The sequence below is a fragment of the Calypte anna genome, chromosome 1, assembly GCF_003957555.1.
Source record: "Calypte anna isolate BGI_N300 chromosome 1, bCalAnn1_v1.p, whole genome shotgun sequence".
Classification (NCBI taxonomy): Eukaryota; Metazoa; Chordata; class Aves; order Apodiformes; family Trochilidae; genus Calypte; species Calypte anna.
The window spans coordinates 127,861,805-127,874,479 of record NC_044244.1 but is presented as its reverse complement, the minus strand read 5'-3'; the positions used below and the strand labels follow the sequence as shown (position 1 = coordinate 127,874,479).

Genomic DNA, 12,675 nt, shown 5'->3' with positions numbered 1-12,675 from the left:
TTGTTTTGGTTTGGTTTGGTTTCTTTAGATGTATTGTAGAAAGATTCCTTTGTGGAAATTTTGTTATAAAAAATACAAAGTGCTTGATAGTTTGTTTTGTTTTGTTTTGTTTTATTTCAGGAACACTGATGCACCGTTTCTCCTTGTCCTGTCTTATCTTCATGTCCATACTGCTCTATACGCTTCAAAAACTTTCAGAGGAAAGAGCAAGCATGGTCTATATGGGGATGCAGTGGAGGAAATGGACTGGAGTGTAGGTATGTTGCATCTGCTTTTAACATCAAGGAAATCCATAGAATACTTTTATTCATGTCCAGCAAAAGCAGAGTTTAGGAATTTGGATGTGTACAGTTTATATGACACACCTATCCTTTATGCTTAGGAGAAAAAATAGTAATTTAAAAGCCACAATAATCTGAGCTCTTGTACTATCTACTTTATGATCAAATGTAGTCTGTCCTACAAATGTCTGCTGCCTTCTTTGACTGTGAAGGTAGTCCATACAGCATGGAATTGTCAGAGGTATGGATACCTCAGTTGTGTACACTTGAAGCAAAGTAGTTAAATCCAATCTCCTGAGCTTCAGAGTAGCATCTAGCTTCTGGAGGTCATCCTCATAAAAACAATATACCAACCTGGAAAGAGACTGTGTGATACTGATATAAAAGCATTTTCAAATAAAGTGACTACATTATGCATTACTAGCAAAAGCAATTTGCTAATTATTTTATTATACTCACTGAATTAGTGAAATCACTCAGGTGAGGAGTTCTGATCAAGAATAGCGAAAACCCAACAAAATCACCCTTCAGAGCCTTTCATTCCCTCTGAGGCTGGAGAGCCATTGTTCATTAAATCTTTCAACAGGATTCCCTTATCTCTGGATGAACTGGAGTAACTTGGAATCCAGAGATAATTACTTGTGAAAGCAACTAATAGGTCATATTTTAGAAGAATCACATTGGAAAAGTAGTATTAGGAGCTAAAGATGAGCTTACATTCCTCCTTCCCATCTAGCCCAAATTGATTCTGTACTCAGTACAATTCAGTGCAAGCTGTCTTTCTTCAGGAAAATGCTACTTCCATATTAAATTGCTATAAACAGATATTCAGCTTTGGAGCATACTCACTTTTAAACTATGCAAGCATGTGCAGTTAAGCATAATGTGTATTCCTTTGCATTTTGTATCAAGAGGTCCAGTTGTAAAAGTTAGGGGAAAACAGTCATCATGTACCTTTATTGATGTGTAATGTGTTAGTGCAATACTTCCAAAAATAGGGAAAGTGAGAAGCTGTGATACACTTAGTAGGAAGTGTTTTCAGTGTGAATGGTAAGTTTATTAAACAAAAACCCCACATTTTTGTGACTTAGGTTTTGTCATCAGAGAGTGGCTTTTATTCCTGAGTCTTTATCACATCAGTCAGTGGGCACCAGCATTTAGTCAATCAAGTGCTTGTATTAGGCAAATGTATGCACGTGCTGTAATTTCTGTTTGCAGACACATTGTAGTAAGCTTCTGAACATTGGTGCTTCTCTTACCATCTGTGCTTGATTTCACTGCTTTGTTTTCTGTTCTATGCTAGTTAGCTTGTCCCAGACCCTTTGGTCACTTGCTGCTGTCATTACCTCTTGCTGCCTCCTTCAGAAGAGTGGCTTCAGGGTTTAAACTGCGATCTGGAAACCAAGGCAGCTGACATGATACTGATTCAGTTATTTAAGCATTCAGAGGTGGTAATAAATTGAAAACCAGCACTCTGTTACAGAATAACCACAGGGTCTTAGAAAATGTGTCAAGCAAACCAAACGGTAGGACAGAACTGTAGATACAAATCCGGTGGTGATAACAGTAATTTTGAACAAATTCAGAGAGGAGATACATGAGATACTTGATATATTTGATCAGACACAGTGGAACTAGCTTAATCACAAAACAGATCCTCATCTGTCAGAAGCTAGTATACAAGCATCAAAATTTGTTTGAGATGGGGGTCTGATTACATGGTTTCCCCTGTGTCTTGTAAGACTTGGCTGATTGCATATTTGCTTCAGGTGGTAGAAAATATGTTTATTTCCTCTGTTACTTTCTCCTCCATTATTAGAATGATAGAAAAAAAAGTTATGGCTGACATATAAGGGTTTATTTGGGTTTATTAATGTTTTGGTTTTTGGTTTTTTTGTTTTGTTTTGTTTTGTTTGTTTGTTTGTTTGTTTTTAAATAAAGTGACTACTAATTTCCATTAACCTCCACTGAACATTTTAATCTTAATGCATCAACTAAGTAGGTTTATTCATTGCACTGCTGATGTTAGTAACCTTTATTTTCTTGGAAAGCCTCTGAAAATGTAACAGTCAAAAAGTTACACAGAATTGTCTGAAAAAGCTGAAAATGTGAAAACCATAAGCTTTCCAGAAAGGGAAGTTTTATCATTCACTAGAGAGAAAATAGTATTTATGCTTAGATGAATTTAACTTGCAGGAGCAGTAAAAACAAAATAGCCCAGAAATAACAATGTTCTGCAAAAACTTTATAATTAAAGGCAACATAAGTGTAGGAAGAAAAAGTTAGTGTATAAAAAACTTCATAAAAGTACAACATCAGAAATGTTTGGCATCTGGTAGGAAAAGAAACATCAGTTTCATCTCAGTTCTAAAAGAAGTGCACAATGTGTTATCTGCTGAGTGGTAAATATTGTGGTAAACCCTTGTGGGTGAATAAAAAAAAATTTAAAAAGAAGATAAAAGTTCAGACTGTCAGGTACTGGTAATGAAAAAGTTATGTGAAGATTGAACCACAAAATGCAGATGGAATATTGTTCCTGATTTGAGAGATCACTGAGAATCAGAAAGAATACTTTAGCAACCATTTGCAAGAGAAAAAGAAAAGCCACCACCTTTCTATTAAGACAGAGAATTCCACTCAGACTGAGAATTCTAAATAAAAGACAATTCTCCCTTTTCAATTTTTTTTTTTTTTTTTTTTTTTTGAGAATCATTGGCCTAATTGGACAATTATTCAATTATGAAGTGGTGTCTGTGGTAGGAGGAGAAAAATCTGTAAGACACATGGGTAAAACACTTCTTAGAATATTTCATGTTTGTGACTTGTTAAAACCATACTGAGTAGTATGGTTACAGTCCATGTCTAAAGTACAAAATACAAAGTGTCTGGATACAAATGTCTACTGCTTCTACATATCAATGTGTATATAACAGAATTCAGAGTTTCTGTCACTGCATGTGACATGACTTAGAGAGTTATTCTCTGCCTAATAACATTAATTTTCTTTCAATGTAGGCTAAGCACCCTATTAATTCTATTAATTACAATTCATATGAGAGAAGATGAAATAATCTTGCAGTTTAAAAATGGAAAAAGAAATGATGAATGAATGAATGTAATATTAAACTTTTATTCCTTCCTCCCTTCTTTCCTTCCTTAATTCCTTCGTTCCTGACTGAGCATAGAAAGAGAAATGGACATGTTTAGAAATCGTTTTGGATGTAAATTGCATTACACTAATTTAATACAGAACAGATCACTGCAGTTTTGGAGCCCCCTGTGGACTTGTATGCAGGTTGTGTGAAGGCACACTAATTCAACACCAGTTTTGCAAATGGCTGTTTACTTTTCTATTAGCAGTAGCAAAGCTACATGTCACTTCTTAATCTGTGTGGAACAGTCACAACTGTGGTTTAAGTGTAAAACAGTCCCAGAGATTGTAGTGTTGTGCAAGCTAGGTAACTGCAGCGTGGGGGTATTGTCTGTGTATCTTTATTATGTGAATGCCCTGCTAGCTGAAATAAAAACCACCTCTCTGCAATGATCTTTTTACCTGCCCTGGGATCAAGTTATCCCAAGAAAATACTTCGATCACCTGATGTTAGTTGATAAGAAGAAGAGTGGGAATAAATCCCAATGCATATTACTTGTAACTTGGTTTCAGACATCTTTAAAACTCTGGTATGGTATTATATGGAGAGAGTAGTTCTGTGTCTCCCCACTACAAGAGAAATATGGAGCTACTCAACAGTGTCCAGCAAAGGTCATGAAGAAGATTAAGGGAATGGAGAATCTCTCCTATGAGGAAAGGCTGAGACATCTCAGACTAGAACTCTGCTTATCCTGGAGAAGATGAAGTGAAGGGAAAATCTTATTGGTGCATATAAATACCTGAAGGGTAAATGCTAAGATGATGAAATTAGGCTCAGTGACAAGAAGGAATAGGCACAGAGACACAGGAGGCCAGGAAGAACTTTTTTAGTCTTAGGGGAACCAAAGCAGTGGCACAGGTTGCCCAAGGAAATGACGGAATGCCTTCTTGGAGGTATTCAAAAGCCATTTGTGTGTGGTCCTGGGCTCCAAGAGGCCCTGCTTGAGCAGGGAGGCTTGGCAAGGTGACAGTCAGCTTTTCAGTTTTTATATTCCTTCATAATAGCATGTGATCTGTCTTCAGTCTCTTAGTGGAAGCATTTCTTTCTTATTTTAAAATAACTGCTTTAAACTTACAGACCTATGGACTCCTAAACTTGACTTATTGTTTTTAATTACAAAGTAATTAGAATGTTCTTTTGATCCTTATTTCAAGTTATTCTGCCATGACATTGGGGTTTTTTTAATGTTCTTTCATATACTGAGCAGTAACCATTCTCTTTCTGGGGAAACAACATAGCATTGATGAGTTTCATCTGAAATCTTTCTCTTCTTTTATTCTTGTTTGTGGCTGCTACTGTGAATTCTGTCTTTACTCTTACAGTGTTTGTATGCTTCCAGCCTCTGTTTAGAATCCTATTCTGTTACAATCAATCTGAAAATGTACCACAAATCTTCAGAGAATTCTGAATTACACCAAAAAAATCAAAATAATCATAAATATTTTATGAAAGGGATAAAAATCCTGTTGCTTAGAGAAAAAAAAATGAATGAGCTATCCATTATTTTAAATTTTTTTTCAGAAAAAGAATCTACACAGAGACAAGCCTAATTTATCATGGCTTTTCACCTGATGTAGTAATTTGTAACATGACAAAGTTGATTTAAAAGATAAGCAAAACAGAATGATGCTGAATTGTCAGAAGTGGTGAATGATCAGGGTTAGAGACTTCTATCCAGCTGTTATGAATGTAACATAAACTTATCTGAGCCTGAAAGTGTAAAGATGGAACTGAAAATCTGGAGAGCGATGTCTGATGCTAACGGTGCATTCCTTGACCTTGCTTTCATGAATTTATAACGGTTCATGAGTCAAGTCTAAGTTTATTTTTAAGCTGTTTTTACTATGCTGAAAGATGTTCAGCCAGCATCTCTGAGGAAGAAGGTATTCTGCCACTACAGGTACTCTGTGACTAGAATAGCATTTTCCCACCCTGTTCTGCCATCCTGCTCTTACCCTACCATTAAGAGACTCTTTCTTCAACTAAGACAGTAGTTAAGCTCTTGAAGTACATTCACTCTTTAGGTCTGATCTGGGAAAATTGTCAAAAGGGTGCAGATTAAAGACATTTGTGGTTCTGCCTTTTATGATGTGGACGCTTTCCAGTTACGATCTGGGCTAAAACCCAAACTCATTTCATATGTCACTAAGCAGCAATGACTTTCACTCAGTACTGAATGGGACTGAATTTAAGAGGTGACTAAGTGATGAAAGACTCACAGTTCTATTATGATAAGCCTGCTGAGCTACCTAATCCTCCTTAAATACAGTATCCTTTTTCTATATTACATCTTTGTACACAGCAAAGCTCCTTCTTAGAACATTATTTACAAGATTATGAAGCACATCTTAAGCAGCCATTCCTATAGCATTTTTAAAATCAGTTTTAAATAATGTTGTAGTATCATGCACTCCATGAAAACTTCAGTGTAATGCAGCTTTTGGTAGTAATGCTGTGTTGTTCATAACTTGCTGCCAACTGCTGAACAGATTTCATTTGCATCTGATATTTCAGGAGTTAAATTGTCAGCATAAAATGTGTTAGTGCAGTGTGCACTTTACAAAAGTGTCAACATGAAACTCTCAAAACTTTAGAATCTATTAGCAGTGAACCTCTGAAAATTTAGTCTAATACAAAACAGTGAAATGACATTTAACACTGCGATAAAAATACTCTGATCAGTGAAAAAAAATAGCATTGCTCTTGAGAGAAGAGAATTTTCATTGGTAGGAGAAACTTTTAAGCATCTTTTGGATAAACTAGGGTTAAGAGAATCCCAAGCAATGAGGATAACAAGTCCTTTAATGAAATGTACCACCTACCTTTTGTCTGACTTTTGTCCTGAAGTTTAATTTCACATACTAATGGTATGGCTGAATTTTACTCCTTGTGTAAGGTGGGTGGGGAAAGTAATTATCAGTGGGTTTAAGAACACAATATAGATTCAAGCCACAATTGTCTCGCAGGAATATGTTTGTTTCTATATATGCTTGGCTGAAGGTTGCAACAAAAAGGGGTCAACTTTGTCCAAATTGTAGATGATCTCCAAAATACAGATGGGGAAAGCAGTTTAAAAGAGGTCACTGTAGACTTTGCTGCTGGAGTGACTCTGTATAGCAACATTTTAGCACAGAAACTGTGAAGCTGTTAAAAGCAATTGTGTTTGCCCTGTCCCAAAGAAACTGGATAGGAATTCAGTAACCCAGAGCAAGGGATCAGGATGGCTGAGAGAGGCATGATTTACAGCTCTCTTTGCTTGCTTTGGCAAAAGTGTCCCTGTTGTGAACCTGAAAACTTCAGCACTGAGTTATGAACGTGATTTTGCCATCCTTTTTCTTCAACACTTGGACACTAAAAGCAATATCTGTCAGTGTATTTATAGATCTTGTAATCATGGTTTTTAATAAAGGATGCAGCTCAGCTAGTAGGTGAAGGATGTTGCTGGTGGAAGTTACATCTCTATGAAAGAAGACTAAGCGTGAAACAAAGGAGCAGAGAAACTAAAGATGTTAAGGATTTTTCATCTGGTCTTTTAAACCTTCCTACAGTGCCTTTCCTTCTACCTTCAGTATTGCAGTGGATTACCCTATACCTTAATATAACTGATACAGCCTGTGAATAATTACACATTGATGCAAGCACAGAGAGGGTACAAGTGAACATTGTAAGTCTATGAAGTCAGCTACTCAAAAACAGGAAAACTCAATCTTCCTATACTTATGCCTAATGGTACAGTTTTAAAGCATATGTTTATATGACATTTCTTTCCCTCTTGGAATCCTGTCTCATCACAAAGTATTTTTTTCATGAGCAGTTACTTAGGTGTATTCCTCCTATGAATATGAACTCATGTTTAACACACACTATTGAAGTTCTGTTTTGGAGACAGATTTCATAGTTACTGTGGCATTACATTGCTAGAGTAGAGATTCACAAATATGCATTTTCCGACTTGGTAAGCTAGAGGGATCACACTGCTCTTTCTCAGAAGGAAAACTCCAGGGCATAGAGATGCTGTTCAGATTTATATACTGAGGTAACATTTGCTGCCAGTCACCCACTAATCCAGGTCTGGATCTATAATAAAGCATTATTATTATAAATTCAATTGCCATGGGAATGGGGGAAGAGGAGGGCAAGCCATTTACCCTTCAAGGTCTTGATTCATGTTAGAGGTAGGAAGTGGTTAGATTGTGCACCTGGAACTCAGGTTTTGTTCTGGTCTTGGGAATTAATTGGTATTTCTAAAAGATAATTGAATATCTTCACCTATATATGGACTACAATTACATTTACATTTTCTGTGATGAAATGGGAAGTGTTGTATAGATTTTACATTTTATTCATAGCAGACTGTATCGCATTTAACTGTAGAAAAACCCCAAAAAACCAAACCTGACAATGTACTTTTCAGCTTTAGTTATGATACTGAAAATCATAAAGTTTCTTTTAAAACCATCACTGCTGTTTCTTAGGGAGAGGCATGAAACCTTTTCATGCTTCTTTTGTGATATGTGTTAATTATTTTCAGACTATACTATTCAAAAAGAGAACTGATTCTCAGTGAAAACAGTAACCATACAACAAATTTTATGAGACCATCTATTCTGTGTTGTAAAATACTGTTTATCAGCGGGCTTGTTCCTAATAGTGAAGTGCCATGAAGAAATTTCACACTGCTGAATCACAAGGCTCCAGTTACAGGTGGTAGTAAGCCCTTATTGATGAGCTTGGTAGAACTGTGTTGAAAACGGCTGTTGGTTTTTTTTTTTCTCTAGTGGTACAGCTGACTGCTAGAACAACCACACAAGATAGTAAGCTGGAAATAGTACCAAAGGTCGTTATTCTTTGAAAAAGAAAAGAGAAGAAAAAAAAAAAAGTTGTGTACTTTGCACTTCCAAAAGCTTTTTTATTACACCAGCAAATAAGTAGTGAAATTTTTAAAATTAGGGAAAGCACTAGGTCAATGATGCTGTGATTAGTGAGATGCAAGTGGCTGATAATGTGATAACTTTGCTCTTCTCCAGGTTTTCCTCTCACTACTTAATTGTAAAATAAAGCATTTATTGTGCTCAAGGTATTTTGTACTAAAATGTTGGTTTTTTTTTTCCTTTTGATTAATTGTGTTTTGTATAGACACTTTTCTTTTTAAACCATTCCCAGTGCACCACTGGAAGTATCTTTATAACATTTCCTCATGAAGAGGACATAGTAGTAACCCTGAGAGAACCCAACAGATTTTAACTCCATGTTAGAGTAGTAAGTTCAATACCCAAGGGAACACCTGATCCCTAAGGGCTCAGTTACTTGAGATGATAAAAGAGACTTCAGAATAATCAAATCCCTGCCCTAGACCAGCAAAATGTTATGTTTTGCAGCTTTGGTGGATCTTGTAATTTGCTGCTACTAAAAGAGGGGAGGCAGAGCACCAATACCTCCCTTGCATCCTTTTTCCTAAACAGCTTTGGAAAGCAGAAAGGGGGATGAGGAGAAGCACCTTCCTCTTTCATCAGGCACTCTTTTAGCAAACTACTAGATGGACTCATCAGTGAAGTCACACTTAGTTTGCCTAGATTTATGTGATTAAATTAGCCCTTCCGTGCTTAGTTTCACATCTTTATAAGTACTACTACCATTTCTGTGTTATGAGCATAAAGGATTTAGGCTAAATACAATATTTCATTGTATGATAAATTTGAGTATTAGAAATATATTTTACTTTCAGTGATAAGTTTGACTATTAGAAATAGATTTTACTTCCATTTCTCAATCAGATCAGAAATTTAAAATAAGGAAATAATACAAATAAAATAAAAATTAAAATAAAAAAAAGAAATAATACAAATGCAAATGTGCTTTAATTTTAAAGAAAAGAATGGCTCACTGAGAAGGAGCCATTTTCTGGTGGCTCAGAAAAGCAATACGACTTTTGCCATCCTGCAGACCAAATGAACACTTGGTCCTGAATGTTTGAAATAGATCAGAGCTCAGGATGCCTCAACATTTCTAGAAAAAAATCATGGAAGAAAGTATTTTTGACTCTGAAAAATATAGCTGTGTGTATAGTATATGGCTGTGAAAGTTATGCAAGTGCTTCTAATCCAGAGTGTAGTTGATTTTGGCATCAAAAAATGCAGATCTCACATTAAGCAAGTAATAAAAAAAATTTTTTTTTCTTTGTTTACAATTTGAATGGAAATAATTTCTCTACTCAGTTGGGTGGATGAAAAATTGGGTGTGAGCCAGCAACATGCTATGGCAGCTCAAAAAGCCCACAGTACCTTGGGCTTCATCAAAACAAGTGCAGCCTGCAGGTTGAGGGAGGTAAATCTTGTCTTCTACTCTGATTTTGGGGGACCCCACCTGGGTGCTACATCCAGTTCTGGAGCTCCCAGCACAACTAAGTCATGGAGCTGTTGGAGTGAGTCTAGAGAAGGGTCACATAGATGATCAGAGGGCTGGAGCACCTCTCCTGTGGACAGGTTGAGAAAGTTGGGCTTGTTCAGCCTGGAGAAGGGAAGGCTCCAGGGAGACCTTACTGCAACCTCTCAATATATTTATAAGGAGGACTTATAAGAAAAATAGAGGGAGACATTTTAGCTATATTGACAGGACATGGGGAAATGCTTTTAAACAGCAAGAAGGTAGGTTTAGTTTGGACATAAGGAACAAAACATTTACAGTGAAGGTGAGACACTGGAGGGGCTTGGCCAGAGAAATTCTGGATTCTCCATTACTGGAACTGTTCCAGGTCAGGCTAAATGGAGGTTTGAACAACCTGATCTAGTGACAGAAGTATCTTTCCTGGACAGGATGGTTGGATTAGAATGACCTTGAAGATCCCATTTAACTCAAATCACTCTGTGATTCCTAGCTTCTATGTTCTTCGTAAAATCATCAAATCATGCTGAAACTTGCAGAAACATTTGATAACATGTAATGTAAATGATACAAGTAATTTCAATTACATTTTTTTCAGATTATAAGTTTGTAAAATTTGGTTACTCCCTAAGTTTTTAAATATGAATTTTTTTCATCAGCTAAGGAAGTCTGATTCAATTTCTTGCTGACAAATTGTGACAATAAGAAACCTTTAATGAATATATTCAAAACTTTGCTATATGTTTTAAAATGTAAATAGCATTTTCTTTAAAATGGGAGCAAAGTAAGAAAGATAAATGCAATAACTTGAGAATAATAACAGCTTTGATAATCAATGTATGAAGATGGACCTCTTGCGTTTATAAAACTCTTCTTGCACAGTTAAGCTAATTCAGTGGCAGCCATGAAAAAGATTTTAACAAACTATCTGTGGTAGGTGTGTCACCACCTCTGAAGATGAGATTTCTTTCCCTTTTGATAGATTCTTTCTTTCCCTAGATATCAAAAGATATCTTAACCCATCCAGTAGCATACATACAGAAATATGGTTATGATACAGTTGTCCAAAAATTGAGCCTCTTGCATATTGTTAGGAACAGTCCCATCAAATTAAGTAACCATGATAATGTTGAGGTTTTTCCATATCTGCAATACGAATTTTATTTTCCTTTAAATAAATCTTAGCCTTCCTAATATTAGAGAGGTGCACTTTTATCTGACATTCAAATCTGGCCTTCTTTACTTGTCAGCTCCTCATATACCACAACCAGATAATCTATTTTATTTTATTTTATTTTATTTTATTTTATTTTATTTTATTTTATTTTATTTTATATTATTTCCTATTATTTGCTAGTTCTTCCCAATGGACTGTCACAGGAGATCACACTATATTTTACCTTCCACTTGGCTGCTTTTCATTGCTTGGCATCAACTACAGTGATCAGTCCCTATTGATAGTAGCTTATCAGAACACATTTAAGCAGTTCTGGAAGGACTAGGTTTTAAGACAGAGGAACAAAAGTGTCATACAATTGAGATAAAAAAGGTTATATCATAGAATCATAGAATCATAGAATTGGCTGGGTTGGAAGGGACCTCAGAGATCATCGAGTCCAACCCTTGAACCACCGTTGCGGTTGCTAGACCATGGCACTGAGTGCCACATCCAGTCTCTTTTTAAATATCTCCAGGGACGGAGAATCCACCACTTCAGTTGCCATACTTTAATTTTACACCTCCTTTTGGAGTGATGAGCTAACAGAACTTTTTAATTTAATCTAACTTTTCTTTTTATATATAAACATTTCTAAATTCCATGCAACTCATATGTTACTTATTCTTCCCTAAAAGCTGAAGAATGCATAGTCTTAAATCTAAAGAGAATGAGATTAAATTAAGAAGATCAGGATCTTTATGTAGCAATAGAGAAGTGTTTCTAGTTGGAAGGTAGACAGATCCCTCAATATACTTTTGTTTTTAAAAATAGGTGTTTTTTTAAGAACTCTGTTGGAGTCACTCAACTATGCAACATGGTAAATATCCTGATAAATATATTTTTTTTTTTTCTTTTTAAGATAAGGTGATAAGTTTTTTGTTTGCATAGGGTGATGTAACTGCACGGAAGTCAGTAGAACTGGGTTATCTTGAAGTCAAGAGCCATGGATGTTGTATGAAAAGATTGTGGAAACATTAAAGAAAATGGCATCACCAGCTTTAAAACAATCTGTATTTTATGGTGATTTTTCATCATTTAATGATGAATGAAGAGGGAAAAAAATGTGAAAACCTTGTAATAGAAGTGAATATATAGTTTCAGAGCTTAACATAATGTCAGAACAAATGGTCTATCTTGCTAAGATGAGTAAGACAGTGCTATGTATGTGGCTAGCAAGATCTGGCAAAGCAGAATTGGACAGCAGAGGTGGCTGCCAGGAGTTTATAGGCATAGAGTAACATCATACAAATGTCAAATGACCCATATCAGGAAAGCAGAGGGAAAACCTAAGCCAAAGGAAAGGATGGTGTCTGTGCAACTGAAAGTGCAGTGAAATGTCCCATCTGTCTCATGAAGTCCTGACTGGGTCCACAGTTTCCAACAGCATAAAAAATTGTGATTCAGAATGGATTGAAACATAATATAAGTTCCCTTGTATTCACCACAGCACATCCCTTAGGACAAGCTTTGGACATCTTAGAATGGAATTATGGACAAAGTGCTGCTCTGGTTGCTTTTTTACCAATATTATTTTAATAGGATATGAAATTGACAACTGCCCTTAAAAAAAAAAATACCTAAACCATTGCTATGAGACATATCCTAAATGGTCTTGCAGATTTGGAGTTGGGACAGTCAAGTC

The 12,675-nt window shown here is 35.9% G+C and overlaps 1 protein-coding gene across 4 annotated transcripts in view; it reads left to right on the top strand.

Annotated features, from left to right (window-relative positions):
* STS (steroid sulfatase) overlaps positions 1–12,675 on the top strand; it is a 110,942-nt gene that overhangs the window by 43,090 nt on the left and 55,177 nt on the right. For all 4 annotated transcript variants that reach the window (XM_030447498.1, XM_030447491.1, XM_030447507.1 and 1 more), the window contains one exon: positions 121–257. In XM_030447498.1, the coding sequence (XP_030303358.1) occupies positions 121–257 (137 nt within the window). The remainder of the gene's footprint in view (positions 1–120; positions 258–12,675) is intronic.